General features: G+C 39.5%; 1 protein-coding gene across 5 annotated transcripts; it reads left to right on the top strand.

The window, feature by feature from the left end:
* Window positions 1-221: 221 nt before the first annotated feature.
* Window positions 222-23,129, top strand: ASRGL1 (asparaginase like 1). Of its 5 annotated transcripts, XM_027697769.1 has the most exons (8): window positions 222-390; window positions 611-728; window positions 1,128-1,396; window positions 5,906-6,048; window positions 11,052-11,206; window positions 16,681-16,799; window positions 18,755-18,865; window positions 21,462-23,129. In XM_027697769.1, the coding sequence occupies exons 3-8, from the start codon at window positions 1,210-1,212 to the stop codon at window positions 21,695-21,697; spliced, it is 951 nt and encodes a 316-aa protein (XP_027553570.1). In that variant the 5' UTR covers window positions 222-390; window positions 611-728; window positions 1,128-1,209; the 3' UTR covers window positions 21,698-23,129. The 5 variants fall into 5 exon arrangements, with proteins under 5 accessions (XP_027553570.1, XP_027553597.1, XP_027553588.1 ...); XM_027697796.1 differs by lacking the exon at window positions 222-390 and having other exon boundaries at window positions 481-728; window positions 1,165-1,396; XM_027697787.1 differs by lacking the exon at window positions 222-390 and having other exon boundaries at window positions 481-728; window positions 1,172-1,396.
* The last annotated feature ends 195 nt before the right edge of the window (window positions 23,130-23,324 follow it).

Below are 23,324 nucleotides of genomic sequence, written 5' to 3' on the forward strand. Positions count from 1 at the left end.
GGCGGCTGCGGGGCTCGCGGGCCCTGCGGCTGCGCGCGCCCGCCCGCGCCGGCCGCGGGCACCGCACGGGCGCGCGCCCAGGGCGCTGCAGGTGGGATCCGGAGCCGCGCTCCCGCTCTTCGCGGGGCGGAGGGCTGACGGCGGGCCGGCGGTACAGCGGGCCCTGGCTGGGTGCGGGGCCGAGGGGAGCCCATTCAGAGCATGGGAAGAGTGTAGCTACTGGTTGAAATAGAAGCCTACACGGCCTCGCTTAGGGGATGTTTTGCCCCACGGCGTTCTAGGATGGGGTTTGCTGGGCTCCACGCCTGCTGCCATCTCCCCGGGCGGGAGCGGCCGCCCTAGAGCAGCAGCAGAGGGAGGAACTGGGCTGCGGGAGTCTCTGTGGGAAAGGTTTGCCTGCAGGATGACGGAGAGGGAGTTGGATTTTGTTTTTCACAGTCTCCAAAAATAGCTGTCCCCGAGAAACTTTCCACGTGGGGAATTTTCACTGAGAGATGCCCTAGATTTCAGTGGGAGATGAGGCTGAGGCTGGTTCTTTGCTTTTTTCTAGAATCAAAAATGTGATTTGCATCACCGGAGATTTGTAGCAGCAATCTCTTTTCGCTCTCAGGAGGCCGTGAGCAGTAACAACAAGCTGTTGCCTGCCAGGTGTGAACGCCTTGTTTTCCTGCACGAAGTTCAAAGTTTTGCAGGAGGTCAGAGGTCTGGGATCCAGGCGGTTGAGCTGGGTAAGCTGTTAACTCAGGTCGGGTCAGCTGCCTTTTTTTTTTATTGTTGCCAGTTATATATTACTCTACTCAGACAGTGGGGCTACCTATCTAAAATAGAGAGCAGGTAGCAGGACCTCAAATGCTTGTTTGTCTGTAATGCGTTATCACCAGACAGGGTTCATACTAAATCACATGATTGTAGCATAACTTAGCCTGAAAAGGGTCCTTCCTGTGCCACCTGGCCGAGTCCCTTGCTCAAAGCAGGGCTGGCCTCAAAAGTTGTACCAAGTTGTCTCCAGCCTTGTCCAGACCTGAATTAGGAGCTCCCTTGTGAGTACTTCACTTCCTGGAAGGTAAAATAGTTGTAATCAAACTACCTGTATCTGTTAACTAACCTGCAGTCTTCTCTCCATGTGGAAAGGAGCCCACGCTACAGACTGCTCTTTCCAAACAACTAACAGGTGTGCACAGCTAAAAGCCTTGGGAGGAACTTGGCAGAATGAAGCCTGTCATCGTGGTGCACGGTGGAGCTGGACGGATCTTCAAAGAGCGAGAAGAGGGATGTCGTGCTGGCACTGTCAGAGCTGTGCTTCAAGGTTATGGTGTCCTGAAACGGGGAGGCAGCGCCGTAGATGCAGTTGAGGAGGCAGTACGGTCAATGGAAGATGATCCTCATTTTAATGCAGGTAATTTTTCAAGAATTAAGTGGGCTTAAAATCGTCTTGTATTGCAAGTGTTTTGCCCTGATGCTTCTGAAAATCCTGGCTTGCATTATTATTGAATTATGCACATTGCAGTGGAGTAAAAACTGGTGTCGCAAAACGGTTGATTTCTCAGTATAAAACAGCATGGCGTGTACGGTAGTTTCTCATGAGTACACTGAGGAAGTTGAGTTACTCTGCTCTCATTCTTCTCCCATTTCATTCATGTGGTGCTGTTCATTACTGTGCCATTTATATTCAGCTTTAAGGCAGGGACTCTGTTATGGAGTATATGTTTAATATTCATTTTTAAGGCACTTGGATATAGTTTGCAGCATTTGTTTAAGCCTTAACACTTGTCCTTTACCGATTGCCAGAGGCATGCTGTTCTTGGGGATTTTAGGTATTTTTCTCTTCATTAATGCTTGCAATTAGTTATTTTGTAAATAACATTACAGAAGTAATGCAGTAATGGTATATGAGTCGTGAATCTATACATGGGGTTCATAACCGGATTTTCTAATGAATAATGTAAATTAATGTTAATGGAAGTTGTCAAATATTTTTATTTTCTCCTCTTGATATGACTCGTTTATTATTTTGATAAGTTTCAGCAAATATATTTACCCACTCTTACCAGTATGTCAGGAATAAACATAGAAAGAAAGACCTGTCAGTGATCAGTGCTTTAGATAACATAGCTGTTAGTTATGTGCTCAGTTAGTTTGCAGAGGTTCATTTGTTCCTTCTTACCTTGCAGTTGAGAGCAAGGGAGAGCTTTTATTTCATATGAAACTTTCAGTGTTTTGTAACTGACTTGGGCTGAACATTTTGATTTTTAGAGCATCCAAGCTGAAATCATGAAGCAAACTTAGACATGTGGTGTGTACTATTACATAGTTAGTATCAAGATGGCATTCTCTCATTTAGTTTTTACTTAACTGGACTTGGGCCTTAAGCACTTGTTCAGGTTTGATCTAAGTGTGGCAAATAGTCTGGTAATCACTTGCAGATATCTAATTGTCTTTACACTCATTAGATACAGCTGCTCTCAGTAGCTGGCAAAAATGAGGTGATTGGAGTGGCTGTTTAAAACTCACTGTGTGGTATTTATCTTTATAAAAGAAAAAATCTGGTTTGCTGTAATATTTTCTAGGAAAACACAGACATTGCTAAGAGACAACAATAAACATGGGGAAGAATGGGCATAAGGATCAAGTAGTGTCCTTTTTTGAATTACAGGGTGTAGCCATTCTGTGTGGGTTCATCTTGATGTTGGCTTGGTAGAAGGGCTTAGAAGCTATACTGTTGTCTAAAACTACCATTTTAGTGACTTGTGCAGCATAATGAAGTCATCCAGTTCTGCTTGTGATAAGGAAGTGGCCTTGGTTATATTTACCTCATGTGATTTCTTTGACTAGCAGTGTTCAGCAGCTTGTTGTGAATACTACAGATATATGAGTTGACACTGCACACTCTTCCACAGCTTTTGCAGGGCACAGGACAGATCTGTCTGTCTGTAGACAGAGGTAACTGGAGTACTCCTCTCAGTACCCCACGTGTGATTTGGCTAATCTCATATGTTCGTTATTTATGTCCCCTTAGATTTTCTGTCTTCTGTTGTCTGTTCTTTTCCCAGCCTTTTGCTTAACAAGTGAGCCAAACGTTGGATTTTTTTTCAGCACTGCTGCCAATGGATACCATGCCCTTGGAGGCTGGTAGTCCCTACCCATTGCTTTGAAAGGTGGGTGAAAAGGCAGTCTGTAATCATCCTACTCATCCTACCTGAAACAACCTGAAGTTCAGTATCTAGCTTTGTTGTAGTGTATAGACTTTCATGGTGGTCAGTGGAATGAAAAAGGTGACTATACAGCTAAGATGTAGGAATTGTGGAAGTTGTGGATGCCCCATCCCTGGAAGTGTTCAAGGCGAGGTTGGGCGGGGCCGTGAGCAATCTGATCTAGCGGGTGACATCCCTGCCCATGGCAAGAGTCCCTTCCAAACCAGGCCTCTCCATGATTCTACGGCAAATGGGATGAATTGTTCTTAGAGAGCATCTGTCTCTCTTCACCAGCTGTAAGAGGAGGCTTTTGTAGGAGGCTGCCTTTGATTGAAGAAACTGTCTGCATCTGTTTTCTGCTCAGGAAATTTTAGGAAATCCTAAACTGTATCCCATGAGAGATGTCCAGTAGACATACGATACTGTTAATGCAGTGGTGAAGGGGCCTGATAGAGTTTCCCTTGGAATTGTGGTTCTGGCCACTGATACTTAAGAATCTCCTAGTTCTAGTGGGAATTTCAAGGTCGTGGGCTAGAAGGCCTACCTTGTCAAAGGAATTTAAAAGAGTATGGCAGGGTTTAGCTAAGTAAACAAAGAGTACTTACTCCTTACCAGCGTAAAGGAAGAGCTGGAAGAATTATGTTAAAGCAGATGGCACAAGGCAATTAACCTGTAAGCTCTTTACAGATCAGTGTAGTCTAGAAATTAACACATTGTGAATGATGCAGGACTGAACTCTGGAATAGCTTATGCAGTTGCAGACAGGCAAAAAATAGCTTTTGGGGAGTGTGTCTGTATGTGGCAGGGGAAGTTTTGGAGATTACAGGAGGAGGATTACAGGATTTTGTTGTCTCTTGTTACAGGGGATTTAACTTCATATATTCACGTCTGAAGTACACTGGTATAGAAGTCTTATGTCAGTTATTAACAGTGGTTTCTGACCTGCTTTAGTACTAGTTTAACAGAAAGAAAAAAAATTGCTTTAGCTATCTGCAATGTTCAGGTCTTTCTACCTGATCTACTGTGTAAATCTGCCATGTTTTGGATTGGCTTTTTAATTCTTTTTAGGTTTAGTCTTCACCATCCTTATTAGCAAGGCTTGTGCACTTGATGACTTAAAACCTATTATTCCCTGTGATACAATTATTGGCATTACTTAAAAAACCCACCCTATTTGCATTGTCTCATTTTTTATCTCATTAATTTTCAATTAGGTTAGTAATAGCACTGATAATTATAGAAGAAAATAACTGCCTAACATTTTATTCCTTAATTTTTACTTTTTAAATTATTTTATCTACTGTTTTTATTTGGTAATGAAGAACTTATTTCAGGCTTTTGCTACAGTAGTGAGTGGATGCTTTAATTCTGCTCCATTATTTTGGCAGTTTCTTGGAGTGCTGTATGACAGTAATCTGTGGATAGGATCAAATGCTATAGTATTTCTTTGGGTTATGTTGTATCCTCCTTTGGAAGAACTGTAAGGTAAAAATACTTCTGTGCACTCAAAGTGATCTGAGGAATAAAGAATTCTGTTCGTGATTGTTGTTTTAACTTTTGGACCAAGTATATAATTTGGGATGCGATTGGAAACGTTTTTCATCTTACAAAAAGTAAAACTTGATTTTTAAAGTACTCTGTGAGACTTCTGTTAATGGCTGGATTTTGTGGTTATACTCAGCAGTGTTTCTGCTGAGATACTTTCAGTAATTCAGCAAACTGGGAAAGAGAAAAGTCGCTTGATAAGAGCTAATAATTGAATCACCTGGTGGTTAGGTCTTAATGACTTTCTTCTCTTTGTCTTCCTCTGTTACGATCTGCTTAAATATTGCAGAAAGAACTTTTAGATTCGAATATTCCCTTGAGCAAAATTAAAACTCATACGAGTTATCTGTTGATACCAAAACTGTTTTTATTAATTGCTAAGAGATGCAAAGAGAAAGAGGAAAAAATAAGAAAAGGTTGGAAAATGCTAAGATTACTTTTAGAAGCAGAGAAAAGATTACGACCAAACTACCTTTTCCATTGAACTGGTCTGAAGGGTGGAGGGGGGGAGAGAGAGAGGAAAGCAGTTTTCTGCCTTTTTTTTTCTCTGTCTCTGCCGCTTTTTCGGTGTTATCTCTTTAGCCACAGGGGGTCTTTCACAGCTTCAGTTCTCTGGAATGCAGCCAGGATGTGGGCTCTGCTGCTCCCACCAGCCGTGTCCCAGGCTGTAGAGGTCTCGGTTCAGCTGTACCTCTCTGCCCTCAGAAACAGGGTCAGGGTGGCACAGTGGGTCTCAGTCCAGTCTGCTTCAAGACGGCAGAGGTCCGGTTTCGGGCAGGCAGCTTACGGTGGCAGGAGAAAAAAGGTGAGGGCGAGGCGGGGGAGAGATCCTCAGCTGCTATAGCCAATTGTCTTTCCCACTCCTCTTTCCCTACTTTTCCCAAATTTCTCTTCAGCTTTTATGGTGTTTAAAGGACGTTTTCTGTGGTGTTTTGGCACGTAGCCCTGTTCAGATGTTCGAAGAGATATGATAACCATGAACAATAACAGGATCTTTTGGCAGGAAAACTCCAGTGGGAAATTCTGGTGAGAATTTCTGGTGGAAAACCGACACAGAAGTTTTGGTAGGAAGTTTTTGACAGGCGGAAACATTGGCGAAACATAATTTTTGGCATTTGTATGTTATCTGTCTGTTACATCCTCTCTAATTTTTTTTCTTTTGTCTTTAGGTTGTGGATCTGTTCTAAATGAAAAAGGTGAAGTAGAAATGGATGCCATTATAATGGATGGAAAAAATTTAGACTCTGGAGCAGTATCTGCAGTTAAATGCATAGCAAACCCAATAAAACTTGCTCGACTTGTTATGGAAAAGGTATGCTGATTATGAAGCATGTTTTTCCTTAGAACTTCATCCAGTATATTGATACACATTAATGATGATATTTGTGTAGTGTTTTAAGGCAGGAAAGAAGGGAGAAGTGGTTGAAAGCGTTTGGAAGCTATGGTCATGACCATGAAGCATTTTTATTTTAAGGGTTTTTGAGACATATTTATAAAAAAAAAAATATTCTAAGAAAACATAAATTCTGCTGTGCAACTGGAAACTCAAGGAGAAATTGAAATATGCATGTTGGTCTCCTGTAGTTCCACAGCTGGTGTTCAAGATATTTATTTTCTTTATTTTGTTCACTTGTTTTTTGAAGAGCTTTTATGCTGTCACTGAGTCTTCTGCTTGATCTTGCAAGATTAAAGTTGGATAATACATTGTTCACTTTGCAGTGATATGGCACTGGATTCAATGACCCAATTACATATCTGGCTATGTAATGCATTCTTGCATTGTTCCACATAGTCTTCTCCATTGTGACCTGTCAGATGGTAGCTCTAGTGCAAAGTCGTAGTCTTCCAGCAGTAGAGGGTAACAGTAGCTCTGTTGGGTGGTGACTGATTTTTCAAGAGAATCAAATTTATCAGGGCAGCAAAATGATTATTACTTGACCTTCTACATAAGATCAGTCCCACATTACTCCACTAAGAAGTCCACCTAATATTTGCCACAACAGACTTCTCTTATTTTTCAGAAATGGTGGCTACCGCTGTGCGTCAGGACGGAGTAGATCATTTGTGTGATATTTGCATCTGTTTTACTTGGCAGTGATCAAAGAGTTTGTACTGTCTTTGGAGTTTACACTTTTCATCCTGCTCATGCAGCTGCCCTGTTGTTGAAAAGGGTTCATATTTGCAAAACCACTTATGAACAAAGAAGACTTTTATGTTTCTTTAACCTTTCAAAGTGACTTTTGAGGAAACCAAACCTCTTTTGGTGATCTATAAAGATGATTGAAATTTAATTTGTTCTCAGTGGCCTCCAAGGCAGATAGGATTTTTTTGTGTCCATAATTGGAGGATAGTCCTGTTTTTAAAATCAGAACATTTCACTAAAATATTTATATTAAATACTTTGTTTTCTGGAAGACATACATTTCAATAATGTTAAAACTTGCGATGAATAAGGTTTTTTTCCTTCAGTTGGCTTTTATTTTGTCATTCAGCTAGAACAATAGTAAGTATAGGTGGTAGACAGCTTCACAAAACCAAATTTTTCAAAATTTGTGAATGTAGGTGAAGAATTGGAGGAGAGATGTCTTTAACGTGTTGTATTTAACTTAATTCCATTCTTGGAGGACTTCTTTTAGTGCCCATTGTTCACTTCATATTCCCGAATCACTGATTTATTTTCTTGTCTTGTCCATGACAAAATCCTATTTAAGTCAACACAATATTGTTGGATTTTTGAGAACATAACTTCACAAATTCTGTTTTAAAAATCAAAGAAACAAAAAAAAGAAAAAAACCCCAGCAAACAAAAAAACCCTCTCCTTTGTCCATCTTGTCTCTTACAAGGTCTTTTTGTCATTGTGTTGTTTCTGGTGTTCAGAAGTTTTGAGGCTAAATTTGAAACAAAATCATAAATTCTACTGTACAGGACCAAGTATAATGGTATAGTCCTAAAACCTTAACGTTTTTTCCCAGATACAAAAAAACCTCTGTAGATTATAAAGTTCAAATGTAAATGTCCTAAATTGCTTAATAGAGCTCAAGATGAATTTCTGCTCCTTCTCCATCAGGTATTATAAATGGGAATACCAAATGATTTTTCTTTTCTGTTCATCTTGGACAGGAATTTTGGGACACCAACCCAGGCTATTTCACAGTGTATTTCATAGTGTGTTTTGTTTTACTGTGCATAATTAAATTTTTTTCAACTTTGTGACCAATGGTTAATAAGACTGTAATTTTCCTGGGGTCTTAAGCATGTGTAAGTATTTTCCAGTGTTTTTGAGATGCCTCAGTGCCGTAAAGAATTTTGAAACATGCAGTTCCCAAAAACCAACCAACCAACCAAAAACACCCTCCCCATCTGCTTGTAATTGTATTTCCATTATATTATGGAACAGTATGGGCTCCATCTGGTGGCCAGAGTAGCTCCTCAAGATTGTTCTTGCACACATTTATCCCTTTGTGTTGTCACTTTCCCACTGGGCTCAAACTTGTCCAAACCTGTCAAGTAGAAAAAAGGAGGGCACCACAATAATTTCTATTCAGCATTTACCGTGCTGTCGATCACAGAGCTTCTAGAGGTGCAAGTCTTTTACTATGTTCACTAATGTTACAAATTCTTGATAAAACAGTTACGTGTTTGTTGAATTATTCCTGTTTGTAGTGAACATAAATGGAATGATACATTGAAATGACTTTTTTTTTTTTTTTTCAAATAGGGAGTGTAACCCCTCCCAGCTCCAACACTTCATTAGATGGGCTTCTCATGAATGTTAGAGAACTAATTTATTGCTATACGTGAACTGTGTATGTGTTCCCCTACTGTATTTGCAGCCCTTTACATTGGACAAAGGAGAATTTAGCTTAGAACACAGACTTCTCAATGCAAAGGGCTGGATTTTTGCTGTGCTCTGCACTGCCAGAATTGTCAAATAAAGAAGCGTGAGGATCTGAATTTCAGGTCAGCTGCAGAAATTCGGAGGATTTTCCCCATTTCCCATGAAATTAACTAAACTTGCCAGCATTTTTTCTTGTTAGTAAGATGTCTGGAACGCCTTTTTTTTTTTTTTTTTTGTCCTTTTGAATTACTTTTTATAAATGTCTCCCAGAAAAATTAGGCACTCTAACTTAGCAAACATATTCATGAAACTGTGGACAGATGAGACAGAAAAATGTGCTTTTGTGTTGTTCTACCAGCTCTTTTGATTGACAAGATGTGTTGGAGAGAACTGCTTCCAGTAAGGACTGAGAAAGAAAAAAAACCCAACCACAAAACCCTATCATAGAAGCTTACTCCTCTTTATGCAAGTATTTCTTGTTTGTGCAGCTTAGGAAGGTATCTTATCTGAATCTGCGTATGGGAGGGAACACTTAGAAAAAGTTTTTAGAAATAACTTCCATTTTTCACTGTAAAATACAGTAAAAAACTGTATTTTTAAAAATCTTATTTAAAGGATCATATAGCCTTAATTGCTGAAGAAATCAAGTGATGGAGGACACATCCTCCTACTACAGATAAAGACAAAAGAAAATTTCAGTGTCTTTCCTAAAAAACCCCACCATACAAAAAACCCCCACACTCACAAATAAAAAACAAAACTAGTTTGAATTTTGGATCGTGTACCTCTGATTGGGTTAGTGGCAGAGGGGGGCAGTATTGCACAAAGAAGTTGGCTTTCAAGTCAAAGAACACTACTCACCAGCTTTGTTAGAAATAGGTAGGTCTTATGTTAGAAATAAGTAGGTCCAGTAATGTCACTCAGCACGTAAGCCTGATGTCCACTCTTTCACATATATAGAGGACTTATTCCTTTTAACCTTTATTCTTGTTCCCTAAAGCAATACTCTCATGAATTGAGGATTAATTAAAAGGCATTTAAATTTTAGGAAATGTTTGATTCAGGGCCACATCATCAGGAATGTTTCTGAAGTGTAGCCACATTTCCCTCCTCTGTAACTGTCCAAAGGGGTTAGTGCAGAGGCTGTGATAGGCTTAAATAGAGATCAGTGTCTGATTTGCGAAGATGTTTGTTTGTAATCCTTTAAGAAGCAATGCAGTGCTATGGGTTGGTCATGGTAGTGATTACTTGTCATTGCTCTAGAAATCAACAGAAGTTGATGGTCTGCCACATTGTAAAAATCCAAAGCTTTGAGATCTAGATGTCCTGCAGAATATAGCATGACAGAGAAATGCCGTCCTGGCTTCTGGCTGAGAGCTGCATATGTGCCACTTTGGTGCTCTGGAAGGCTCTGCAGGCCTGCTGCCTCCAGCATCAAGTGGTTCTACTTTTTGGACCTCAGCTGGTGCCTGTGTGCTATGCTGCTGCATGGTTATAAGAGCTCGCTTGAAGTTAGGTGCTGTGCTCTGAAATTGCTCCATACTGTATAGTCAGACCACTGCTCCTCCAAAACCTTCCCAGGCTCTGATGAGTGATTAACAGCTGTGCAGTTGTGCAAAAAGTTGATTCTTATTTTTTGACATAGATTTAAAAAAAAACCAACCAAACAAAAGAAATCAGATTTTGAGCTACTACTAAAGTTTAAGGATTAATTAAACAAATTTATCTGGCAAGTTTTTCTAAAATATGAATTAACCCAGCTGTACAAATTTTGAAGCATGGAATTAACTAAGGTTGTTGAATTAAAATCTGATCAAAGTGCTTTGTAAATAAAGGAATCCAAATAGAACTTGTAAATGTTCTTAGAAGAGAGCAAATGTATTTTGGTTGAGCCCATTAGAACAGTTTTCTGTTCTTAAATTTGAAATTCTGAGTCTGTAAGAATAGCAGCTAGTTGAAGGAAACATTTAAAATAAAATTGTTCCACTGATGTTAAGAAGCACTTCAGTATATGATATTTACATTTGTTGGTTATTTTACTATGTGTAATGCCTTTAAATGGAACAGGAGTTTATTTACCATTCCTCTAAGTAAAATCCTTCCAGATCCCTTAGTTAACTGGACTAAACAGTTAGTTATGTAGTGATTTGGTGATTGACTGGAAACAGTACAAAGAAGTTGCATACAAATTAGCAAAAGAACAAATTTACCAGTTTTTCTTCTCCTGTTGTAGGAAGTGTGCACTAGATAAATGCAGTTTTCTACTGAAGATGAAAGTTTGTACCTGTGTTTTGGAGAGCTGACTTTTTCAGCTGTAGTGGAAGGGGATATGGACATAGAAATCTAGAAAGTTTAAAAATAAAATGTGGAATTTTCTTTGTGTGGATACATTTAAAAATAAAGAGTGATTGTACAAAGCTGCTCAGTACAAGACAAAACAAGAATTGTCAATGAATCTCATGTCTGTCTTCTGCAGACGAAGCACATGCTGCTGACTGATCAGGGTGCACACCTGTTTGCTCGGGCTATGGGTATTCCTGAGATTCCAGGGGAGAAACTAGTAACCAAGAGATCGCATGAGAGATGGAGGAAGAACCTTGAACCAGATTTCAACCCTGAAGATTTTCAGAAGTAGGTAAAATTTTTCTTAAATTCAGGTAATTTAATTTGTGCTACCTGGTTACCCAAACACAACCCACAGCCAAAAAAACCAACCAAAACCTCAAACAAACCAACTAAGAAAACATACAAAACCAAAAAACCAACTAAACAAACAAACCCCCTTGAAGACCTGTATTCCAAATGTTACATAGTTCGATACAGTCTTTACAGTATGTCTTCAGTGAAAGTACTGGAAAATCAAGCTTTCAATGAATTTGCTCAAGTTTAAATGACTGGAACAAACTCTAATAAACTTGTTGCTGCTTAAGGAGATTGATTGTCACTTTGACTTAGCATAGGTTTTACAAAATTAGAACTTGTTAGTCCTCTTAAAATTGCCAGTTACAGAAGAGCATAGAGCAGCTTTAAAAAACAGCAGGCATAATTTTGTATGGTTCTTTTCCATGGAGGAACTGTGATTTTAAAAAATCTCCAGTACACATTTCAAAACAAGTCCATGAAGAAAATTTAAGAAAGCTGATCTTGGTTAAGTAGATGATCAGATTTGTCTTTAAACTGGACTAGGTGGTTAAATGACATCAGATTTTGGCCAGTAACTCCTTCCGAGTGCTGATTGTGACTATTGTTTATGGAAAGGAATGGAAAAAAATTACCAAGAAGTTGAGTGGTGGGTATGAAGTAAGGTGCTACTGGATGGTATTGCCCAACAGCACAACAAATGTCGCTCGAAAAACAAGCCAGTCTCATATAAAGTGAAGGAGAAAGTGAGGTGGACAGTAAAGGAATGAAAAACATGAGGTGTCAAAAATGGGGTTTATGCCTGTGAGGCAGGGATAAATACCAAATTGTTTTGAGCTTCCATTTGTATGTCAGTGGTTGTGGCGCAGGAAAGCACTGTATTACATTACATATATGCTGTACTATGTGCTGTTCATCTGTTTTTTAAATAGTAGTAATGAGAGAAGCAGAACTGAATTTGTAGATCAAAATGAGTAAATTTCTTCTGTGGGTATGTTAATTAAAGACTTTGAAACAAGGCTATAAACTACAAGCTATATGTTACTTTCAGTAGATTGCTAGAAGGAAAAAGAAATCAGTGAGGCAGGCGTAAATATGGTCTTGTAAAAAAAGTGATGTTGTTCCTTGACCATAAGGTCTCAGTCATATTTCATCTTGTACACAAAAGAAGTTTTCTTTTGATACATGGTCTGTCCAAGGACTGTGTGGTATTGCCATTCATTATGAAGAATTTTGAGGATGGTGTAACCTCTACTGCCATTTGGTCTCCTACACGTATCAGTTGGAATAGTATGGCATCTAATTCTCATTCATTCTTCATAACTGCCTAATTTTTAAAGTTTTTTTCTGATAACAGTGTTAGGCATCTTCAATTTCAGCATTGTCTTGCTCTGGAATATCTGATAATAGAAAACTTGTATATCTCTGAAGGGCTTAAACCTTTTTCTTGTGTTGGCCACTGCAAAACAGTGCCCAAAACATCAGCACAAGTTCACAAAGTTGAAAACAGGTCTTTTTTTATGCAAGCCCATTTCCTTCTGTATCACATGCGGAACGTTCTTTTTCTGTGTTATGTCCACAGTGATTACACAGAAACTTGCCTGAGGCAAACAGATAGAAGGTGAAGTAGTGTTAGTCAGAGGCAACATAATACCAGATCATACTGGGAATTTGAAGGTTGGTGTGTACTTGTCATGGTTTGAAAAGGCCCAAAATCCAATTCTGATTTCTAGCCCCCCACCCACATCTCAACCCCATGTGAGATGGGTTTTCCAGACAAAAACACGAGACTCAATATGGGGGGAAGGAATATATTACAAAGACTATACAAATAAATAAATACTATAATACACTGCATACAATCTTAACTCTATATCTATCTCTACCATGACAATAATATTTACAATGGGCCAAATCTCTTCTCCCTCCAAATAAAAGTCCAGGAGAGAAGAAGAAGAAAAGACCCCTTCCAGTCTCTGAGCAACAGGTCTCTCTCTGGGCAGCAGGCTTTCTTCTTCTCTTTCAGGCAGCAGTTGCAGCTGGATCCTTGCCAATACACACGAGGGGGGTCTCCAAGCCCCTCTCGGCCCTCCGTCTTCAAAACGGGGGTCTTTCCGTGGACTACGTAACCCCAGACAAGGTCGTTCCACCACGGTCATATCACGAAGCACGGGGGTCTTCGTGACAGTCTGGTATCTTCAGGGGAAATCAAGCCCCTTCACAGAGCTTCTGTGCTCTGCTTCAAAGATGGCTGCCAGCTTCTCTGAAGCTGCAGCAAGGGGGGAGGAAGCCCAAGGTCACCCCCTCCACACACATTCCTTTGGCCATCCTGGCTGAGCTCTCAGGAGGCCGGAGCTTCTTAGCTCCTCTCTGTAGTGCATACTGCACTTTAGGACTCCACTCAGTCCACCACCCCCTCCTCTTTCTCAGAGGGGTCTCTGGCGAGTTTGGGGGTTTTGGTTTGTCCAGTTCTTACCCTCCGAAACTCTGTTCCTGCTGCTGCTTTTTTTTTCCTTCTCTTCAGACAGCTCTCTGTCTGCCCCGGCTGCATACCAGCTCATGTTGCTCCTTCTGGTCCTTATCAGTTGGCTCTTTGCCACTGCTCTTCGGACGCTGCTGTCCCTGCTGCTCCGTCACCCACTCGCAGTGGAGAAAACTCCTTCGACATCTGAGACACAGGCACTTAGTTCAGTTCTGAGTCCCTGCAGCCCCCCAACCGGGGGCTGGGGGGGGCAGAGGCCCCCCCAAGGGGCCGGAGCCCCTTCTCCTCGTGGCCTCTACAACATGGCCACCCTTCTTCTCACAACAAGTACCACTGCTTCTTTTCCGGTCTCCAGAGATATGTTTATATTTTGCAGGAGCACCGATTGGGTCAAGCCCCGAGGGTCACCACCCCCTGGGGGTTACCACTTTCAGCTTCAGGGGGAAAACCTGGCTCAAACCACTACAGTACTTAACTTCCAGTGCTCTGGTCCTCACAGTGTTGGAAACCATGGGGTTTCATAGGCTTTCCAGGCAGAGTCTGGTGTCTCCATGAGAGATACCTTTCTCTTCTGCTGATTAGGAGCCTGTGTTCATTTATGCTGAAAGCTTAGGATTCCATTGCATGTACGACATTCCATCTTGCACACCTTTTGCTGAGAATAAGGTGTGGTTTGATTTATCTGCAGTCTCTCACTCCAAAGATTCTAGACATACCTTTGATAAGAATTACTGGAGGTTGCCTTAGAACCCCACAAAAAGGGAGTTGAGTCTGCCTGTAGTAAATGGGCTCCCAGCCCCTCTGTGAATCGCACTGCATGAATAACTTGAGGAGGTGTTAAGTATCAAGGACCCTGACAGCAATCAACAGAAAACCCTACTACTGATGCAGGGCTAAGAGACAAATAGCAGATACCTTATAAGTTGAATGGGGATAGAATAAGTACATGTCACTTCATGGATACTTGATAATGAAAGATTTAGACAAGAGGGAATGAATAAATCCAACTAATATATTTTGTATCACAGTATATGCAGTATATAAGAATAATTCTTGATTGAAGAAATCGCTAATAGCATCCTCTGGTATACCACAGGTACTTGCTGAGGTTTTTGCTACTGTCAATAACTAACAATAGAGAGAGCATTATAGTATGATATCGCTACTTAGTCAGTTTTGCCTGCCTTGGTAATGTTTTGGAGTCAACTATCCTTGCAGAAAAACTGTTTATATCTTCTTTGCCTTTGTTCTGAAGATGAACAAAGAAAAGGTTACGCTGAAGCAATAAAAAAGTTTAAAGGGGCAGTAAGAAATACGGTATAGTTGTTTATTTGCTCCACTGCATATAAGGTATATTGGACACACTCACTTTGGAATTTATCAACAGTTGTGCTCTCATAACAAAACAGATAGCTGCTGCCTGTGTGATCTGTGTGTTTTTATTCTCACAGTTTCTTAAGATAAAGACTTACCTAGGAAAATATATATCTGGATGTACCTTTCTTAACTTCTGAGGAGGATCTAACTTTAGTTGGTTGAAGGGTGCTACATGAATGTGCAAGAGAGTACTGAATTTACTCATGTTCTTTTCAGCAAATCATTTGTAACAGATGGATGGGTGGGAAGCCCATCTGCACCATCATATCAGTTTGATATGAGGTCCGTATCCACATAAATGTCAGAGCAGTTTGTAAGGCCTGTGATTCATCAGTCAACTTTGAATTGCTGTGAATGAAGTGTAGGGACTGACAGTATGATATTTTACATAAGCAGGAGCGAACAGGAAGTTGGTTTTCTGAGAAAGTGACTGTGGGTTTTGGGGTACACAAGGACTTTGTCTGACTTAATTAGCTGAGATTTTGTGGAGCTATAGAGAAACTCTCACCAGTGTCCAGGCAACTTCCCAAGATATTCCTGTTCCAGTTGCCTGTTGAGTTAGTTCCTTGAAGGATTATTACGAATTCTTTTCCTGTGTGGAAGGATGCAGATTATGCTTTTTTTTTTTTGGTATGCTTCTCCTAGCCAGATAGTGGTTTATGTTCTTATGTGAAATGCTGGAATATGTGGATATTGAAACTGTTGCTTCTCACTAGTGTCTTGCTTCTCAGTGTAGCAACTGTTACAGTACGTTATAACAGGCTTTTTTTTCTCCATACATGACTACGCATGTACGTTTTGAGCAGTCTATTGCATATGTCTTTTCTGTGCTGAAGAAATAAAGCAATAGTTGAGACTTCTGTTTTCTTCAGTGCATGAAGATTTCTAAACTGATGTGCGGTTTCAGTGGATTCTACTGGCCGAGTGATTTAAACCTCAAGATTGCTTAGCTACAGAGTACAAAGACGAAAATATGTATTAATGATGCATTGTGAGCAGTACTAGTTGAAAGGCACATAAATAACCTTTTTTTTTTTTTGTAGCATTCAAACGTTAGGGGGGGGAGTAAGGAAGAGGAAAGAGGAGGAACAGGAAGGAAATGATTCAGTACGTGCATAACATTACTGTCCTTTTCTGTATTCACTTATTTACGTACGTGGTCATTAATAATTCCGGTTAACCTCCTCTTGAGACAGTGGAGCCAATTGTTGCATCTTGGAGTTGCCATTTAGGGGAAAGTTGTGTGTCAGTTTGTGTGTCAGCCAAAAAACTACTCCAGAACTATGATGACTAGAAGTATTTCTGCTCTGTCTGCTTTTGCTTTGTGGGTTTTTTCCTCCCCAAATCGAAGTTTCCATGCTATGAAGGTAAACAAGTCAGGGGGGAGATAAAAAATTGAGTGTTTTCTACTCTGTTAAATATAAAGGGAGAATTGTTACATATTGCTTGTTATTTTTGCAATGAGAAGCATAGCAAAAATAGCTTTATGATGAGCAGTACTTCTTTTGTAGTAATCTTTTTTAAAGCTACCTGGAAAATAAATGCAACATGCTTTGGCAGGTATGCTTTAATTCTATCTAATTTTGTGAACTGTTTTTCTTGGCAGAGACCTTGGAACAGTTGGTGCTGTTGCTATAGACAGTGAAGGCAATGTAGCTTGTGCAACATCCACTGGAGGACTCTCTAATAAACTGATTGGCCGTGTTGGTGACACAGCATGCATAGGTATGGGGTGTGGGATTTTGCCTTTCATTTTTTGGAGGTATCTCGTTTAAAGAAAGAAAAATAAGTATTGTACACTCTCCTTTTCGTTAGTGAAACGCACATAAATACTAGTACATCTGAAATGGAAATCTAACATTCAGATGTATAAAAGCTCAAGCTTCTTACAGCATGGAGATTGCAAGAAAGGATTGGGAGTAGAGGTGTAGTGCTGTCATTATTATTGTCATCCAACACTTTTTTATATGGAAAATGTGGATGGAAATTTCTTTTTTCTGCTCTTTCATAAATGTTAATGGTTTTTTCCTGTGTTTCCTTTCTGTTGATTCTGATAAACCTGTGGGTTTTTACATCTGTGCTTTCAACTAAGTCAAAAAATGTAGCCTGCTCTATATTAAGATGCTGTTTTCTTGATACTTAAGGAAGGAGGTATAATTGCAATTAGTATTTGTTATATCAGTGAGTGAGAATTATAAAGTGACTGGCAACTTTGAGTAAATTCCTGTTCTTAGAGAGCCCTGATAAGACTACCTCAGAGCCTACTAGATGTGTTGTGGAATAAAGGAAATATTTCAAGAGATCTCTTATCCAAGTATAAAGAAACACTTAAAATCCTTTCCACAGACTTCTTCCTCTCGTGGAACAGACTTGCCATTTGATTGCTTTAGGGTTCTACCATACAGCTTGGATTTGGAAAATAATTATTTTTAGTAAAACATGTTCCAAACTCAAGTAGCACTACTGTTGGCAGTATATGATTATTATGAAACTAGTACTATCTTTCTTTTGCACATGAAGTTGCTAATGTTTTGGTACCCTTTGCATTTTGACTATTGACTATATAGTCAAAATATATTTGACTATATTTTCAGCTTCATTTCTAGCTTCAGCTTTCTGACTGCAAATATCCTTCTGTGCAGGTTATGTTCAGGGTTCCTGTAGTTTGGGACATGGTTCTGTGAAGGACAAGTGAAACTGGGCGCTGTTGAGCATATCGCTTGTAACTTTTGGTCTCACTAGACATCTGCAGGCTTGGAAACAGAAAAGCTGTGCTTTTAAACATCAAAAGTTTAGTAAAGGGGCTTTGACAGACTGATTGTGGCAGTTTTTTTCCATGTGTAAATCAGGGTCCATTGAAAGGGTCTGATCAAGAAAGTACATAAGGGAAGAAACTTTCATTGCTCTTCTAAGGCTCTTTCCCCTCCCCCAGTACCTTGTTTATAATGCTGTGGTATGTTTCTTTTTAGCTCCTGGGAAATATTTTTCTTAGGAGATGTGCTAGAAACATGGGTATTGAGCAAGCAGAAGCTTGGTGGAGAACAACAGGGTGTGGAATGTGCCAGCAAAACAAGGATGGGACAAAAAAAAAGGGGGGAAGGGGAGTTCAACCAAAAAACCACTCTGCTTGTGATGAGGACTTGAAGATTTTTCAGGGGTGCTTTGTGAGGTTTCACTAGAGCCTAGGCTCTTCAAATCTCTTACAAGCTGTCGTGGGTAAGTTCCCCTCAAACTTTGGTCACTTCACCAATGTCCTCACAAGATCTTCCTTCATATCTTCTCAGTTGGTAACGTTGTGTGACCTGGCATTCTGCGTCCCATCACTATCTTGCTGGTCCTTAATATACCCTCCCTTGCTATTCTGGAAAATATTTTTGTTCATCCCTGTGGAGTGTTGGCCTGCTTCTGCTTCTTGTACCACAAACAGATCAGTAGTCTCTCTCAACTTGGCAACTGACTTGCTCCCACAGTTGTTGATCTCTTTCATATATTTAACTTTTCAAACAGGCAGAAATGAGAAAGAAGCATTAATGACACTTTGCTCCCAGAAATGCAGAAAGCTAATGGACCTTTAGGATGAAATGTTCAGTACCTATTTTAAACAATGAAAACAATTAAGGGCTTGTAAATTATATTATAGAATTATAATATAGAATTTATTTTTTTTTCCCTCTGAAAAGGAAGTGGAGGTTATGCTGATAACCATTCTGGTGCCACTTCAACCACAGGACATGGGGAGAGCATTATGAAAGTGGTCTTAGCCCGACTGATCCTCTATCACATGGAGCAAGGTATATCCCAAACTTCCTCTAAGCCGAAATAATGAAGATATGAAACGTTGATAATGACAGGTTTCAGTTTATCTACTACCATGCTAGAACAGGTGTCAGAAGAGTTGCTCCCAGGGGTATGTGGATGGGTCACCTCTCTTTAAAAACAAAGTAAAGTACTAAAGTATTAATAAAGCTAAACTAGCTGAATTGGACAGAATTATCTCTGCTGCCTGATATTTAATCATGCTTTAGATCAGTTTACATTGAAAGACATTTCTGTCTACTTTGTTTCACTGAAGTTCTCTTTAATTTTTTTTCCCAATTATAAACTAAAATTTTGTGAACAGGAAATAGAAAAAAAGTAAAAGTAAGATACATTTAAGGAAGCAGGAAGGGGGAGGGCTAGAGACATAATTGGAACTGAAATTAGAAGATATAGGATATTGCCTTTATAATAAACTATAAAGGTCTTTATTTTAACAACTCTGATTACAGCAACAGAAATTCTTTTAAGACTTTTTAACCATGATTTCAATTTTCATTTTGTTTTGGAAAATGTACTAAAACTGACTGGGTGAGTATGTGGTAAACAGCTGACACAGTATGTCTTATGTGACTGTAATATAATCTGACTGTGGGATGACCCTTGGAGCTTTACCTTCCTGAGTTAGTCTGTCATCTAAACCCTTGATTATGTTACAGCCTATAAACATAGCCAGGCAACTTGTATTGCATGCAGTTCAAGAATCATTAATATAGATATCACCATTATTTTTAGAAAGCTGTAGCTTCGGGGCAGTACAGTGTAACTTGCTTTGAGATCAGCCAAACTGGAAATAATTGGAAAATGTTCAATTTACATTTTCATTGGAGAAGCAGTAAGTAGAGAGACTGAGAATATTTTTGTTATGCTTTATAGAGCTGTTTGCATATAATGGGTGCATTTCTCTAAATCTCTGATATGACAGTTTCAGCATAAAATACAACCTACAAATTATTTCCCAAAGCTCTAACACATTATGCTCTCCTTTACTCTCTATGTTATGTCCTAACTATTCAATTTGTTAATAGGGCCTTCTAAGCTCTATTCAGTCTAAACTGTGTAAACCAGTTTCTTCTCTGGCTTTAAGTTAACTGCATTGCAAAACCTATGCATTGATAGCAGTTATCTGGCTTGTGATTAATCAGTATGAAAGGCAAATGAGTATCAAATTATTGAAAGAAGAGGGAAAAAAAATGAATCCATATGTATTAATGTCTAATTGGTTTGCTCTTGTTCACCCTGCCAGTGCTTGCTTTACCTTCATTTATCCTGCCCAGAAGTATAACTCAGCTGCCAGGAAAATATGTCAGCAATAGACTCCCCCAGCCCCCCCCAAAACATTTCCATGAAGGCACTGAAAACGAACCCTCAAGTTATTGTAACTTTTGAGTCCTTGAACTGAAGTTGCATATTTGAGAACAACTACAGAGCTCTCATAATTCTGTTTAGCTATTCAGTAATTCACTTACTAAATATCTTCTTTTGGATGAATGCTGCAAAATTTACTTCCATATTTTAGGAGTGGATTGCTTTGCCATTCTTAGCAGCTGCTGGAATCTTTGTCTTATGGTGGCAGCTGTTGTCTTGGTGAAAAATCAAACAGTGAAATACTGACCCTTTGAAGACAGTGCCACTGACTTGAATAGTCACAGTGTCACCCATACGTCAGAGAAAGGAGCTTTATCCTGTCAGTCACCAGTGCTGTGAATAATCCTGACTCTGGTTTTATTTGGTTTTAACTCAAAATTTGCAGGGAAAGCATGAAGGTCAGTTTTTGTTCTGTAACCTAAGCCGCATAACATTACCGAGGGAATATATCTTAGGGCAATTAGGCCAAGCCAACTGTGCTCCTGAATGTATATTTAAATTGGTAGTGAACAGGTATCTTGCAGCTATTACAGGTCTGTGTGTATGACGTTCACATTCAATTTGATTTATTTAGAAAATATTCCTGTTAATATAAATTGAGTAATGAAAAGCTAAAGTTACCTTGCTGGTCCTTTGTCTGATGTCTAGTACATTGACACCTCATCTTGCCTGATAGTTTCAGAAGTTTCAGGAAGAGTAATGCTGATTTCTGGTTTTGATAAATTATGACAATGTGAAGTAATGTGCTTTGAGCTCTGTTGCAGCCAGTGGACTTGGAACAGAGATGATGACTGAAATGTTTGATTGTTTTGATGTGGGATTTTTCAAATTGTTAATGCTTTAGACCTAGCTTGTGACAAAGCTGTGATGAAAACCTTGCAAATTGGCATTTTTCCTTTCAAATGATGGCGTAAGAAACACTCTCAACACAGAGTTGGTGAGTTAGTTTGTATCAAACACTGACATGGAATTAAAATCTGAAGCTATTCAAATAAATTTTTGCAGCAGCACCACACCACAGCAGCTCTTAGCAACTGTCCAGAGCCTTCCTATAAACGGTTTCTTTGATACACTGGAAATTTCTTGCTGATTTAGTTGAGAGAGAAATTAGATTTGACTGGCTCTGTGGGGAGGAGTGAAACTTGGAGTTTTAAAACTAGCGTCAGGACAGATGCCATGAAGTGATCTTATTTTTCTTTTCAGGAATGTCACCAGAGGTGGCAGCGGACACTGCATTAGACTACATGAAGACAAGAGTTGGGGGCCTGGGGGGTGTCATTGTTGTCAACAAGGCAGGAGAGTGGGCAGCAAGGTTCTCTACCAAGCAAATGTCCTGGGCTGCTGTAAAGGATGATAAGCTGCATTATGGGATTTGTGCTGGGGAGAAGCATGTAAAATCTCTTGATGAAGCACTTGTATCTGCAAGTGAGGGACTGTAAGCATGAAGAAATGTTGGCTGAGGAAGAATGAAGATCTCCAGTTTTCACTGAAGGACAATGACAGTTGATTTTGTCTTCCTGAAAGATCTGTACTTCTTTGTGGAGTGGCACTGCCACATTTACATTCAAAACAAAATCTGGACGTAGTTCTCTAATGGACATGAATATATGTGTAATCTTTTAATACCTTTGTGAAGTCAGGAGATCCTCCTTTTCTAGATAAGAAAGAGAATGGTCAGTAGGTTTTGTGGTTAGCATGCCGTAACCCTACATTAAAGGGAGCCTGAGTTTCAATATTAGAGGAACTCCTTTCCATGCCCTTTTTCAGAGACTGCTGCCAGGATAATCTGAGAGATGAATACCTACTAATTAAAAACCGAATTTTGAAAATCCAAAGTCTTTTGAGCAGCCATCCCATGATAACAGATTGCTAACTGTCAGTGATGTACCACCCAAGAGCAGTGAAGAGTTAAGACTCAGTGATTGTCACAGGCTTGAAGTAACTCAGGGGAAATAATGGAGTAAAGAGAATAACTTTTCTCAGAAAAGGGAAATGTGATGCAGTCTAAGGAGCTGTAATTCTGTGCACTGACATCAGACCAGAGACCACAACAAAGGCTACAATATTTCAAATTATATGTGGATAGTTAACAGGAAAGATATTGATGTAGCATCTGAGGTAGTAATAAAGGTCATGATTTCAATAAAAATAACAGCAGTCTTTACTACTCAAATGCAAAGGTGATAGGCACCTTTTAAGTCTAAACCTGAGACAGAGATGCTGATTACCTGGAAAAATAATAATCTAAGAGTAAGTGATGAAAACAAGCTGTACTAAACCAAACAAAACTGCCTCTTAACAAGCTTCTTGTGTGAAGTCTCAAACGTCTGCAGAGGTTTTCTTTTTTAAAAAGAACTGATGTTTTACATCTAATACAGTTTCTTTGTTAAGATTTTGGGGTTTTTTTTTTCTATTTTCTGACTCAACCATATAATTTTTTTGTTAAAAACTGTAATAATTTTATGGATTTCAACTGGTGAGTAGGTTTCCTCTCTGGACAGATTTGTATGTTCGAATTGGATGCCATCATTCTGTGGATTATTCCTTTACAAGATAGCCCAAATAAACATAAAAAAATCTTAAATCAGGGTTTTAAACTACTCATACCTGTGTCCCAACTACAATAAACCATGTCGCTGAGTCGGCGCATACAGAACGGTAGGGTTGCCAAGACTGTCTGACCTGCTCTCTGTTTTGATCCATGGTTTCTTAGATGTTGCAGATGACTGGATATGGACAGTGATGGTTCAAGAGAAGCACATGCAAAACATAACCTTGGAGTACTCGTGTACTTTGTTTAACAGAAAATCATGTAGAAAATGGATACTATCTGATCATCAGATGTTAATAAAACAGTATCAGTATTTCTGATGTGCTTATTGGTAGAAAGAAGTGGCCTTCCTTTGAGTAAAAAACAATTTATTTCCCTATCTGGGCATGAGATACCAATCCTACAGGGCCAGGCTGTTCTCTGGGGGCAAAAAAAAAAAAAGGCAGTATTGGCATAGCTTCATTTCCAAAATACCCCCAAAATATTTGTGATATTTACCTCACCTGTCCATAGTG

This window comes from Neopelma chrysocephalum, unplaced genomic scaffold (genome assembly GCF_003984885.1).
Source record: "Neopelma chrysocephalum unplaced genomic scaffold, ASM398488v2 Primary Assembly neopelma1_23b, whole genome shotgun sequence".
NCBI lineage: Eukaryota > Metazoa > Chordata > Aves > Passeriformes > Pipridae > Neopelma > Neopelma chrysocephalum.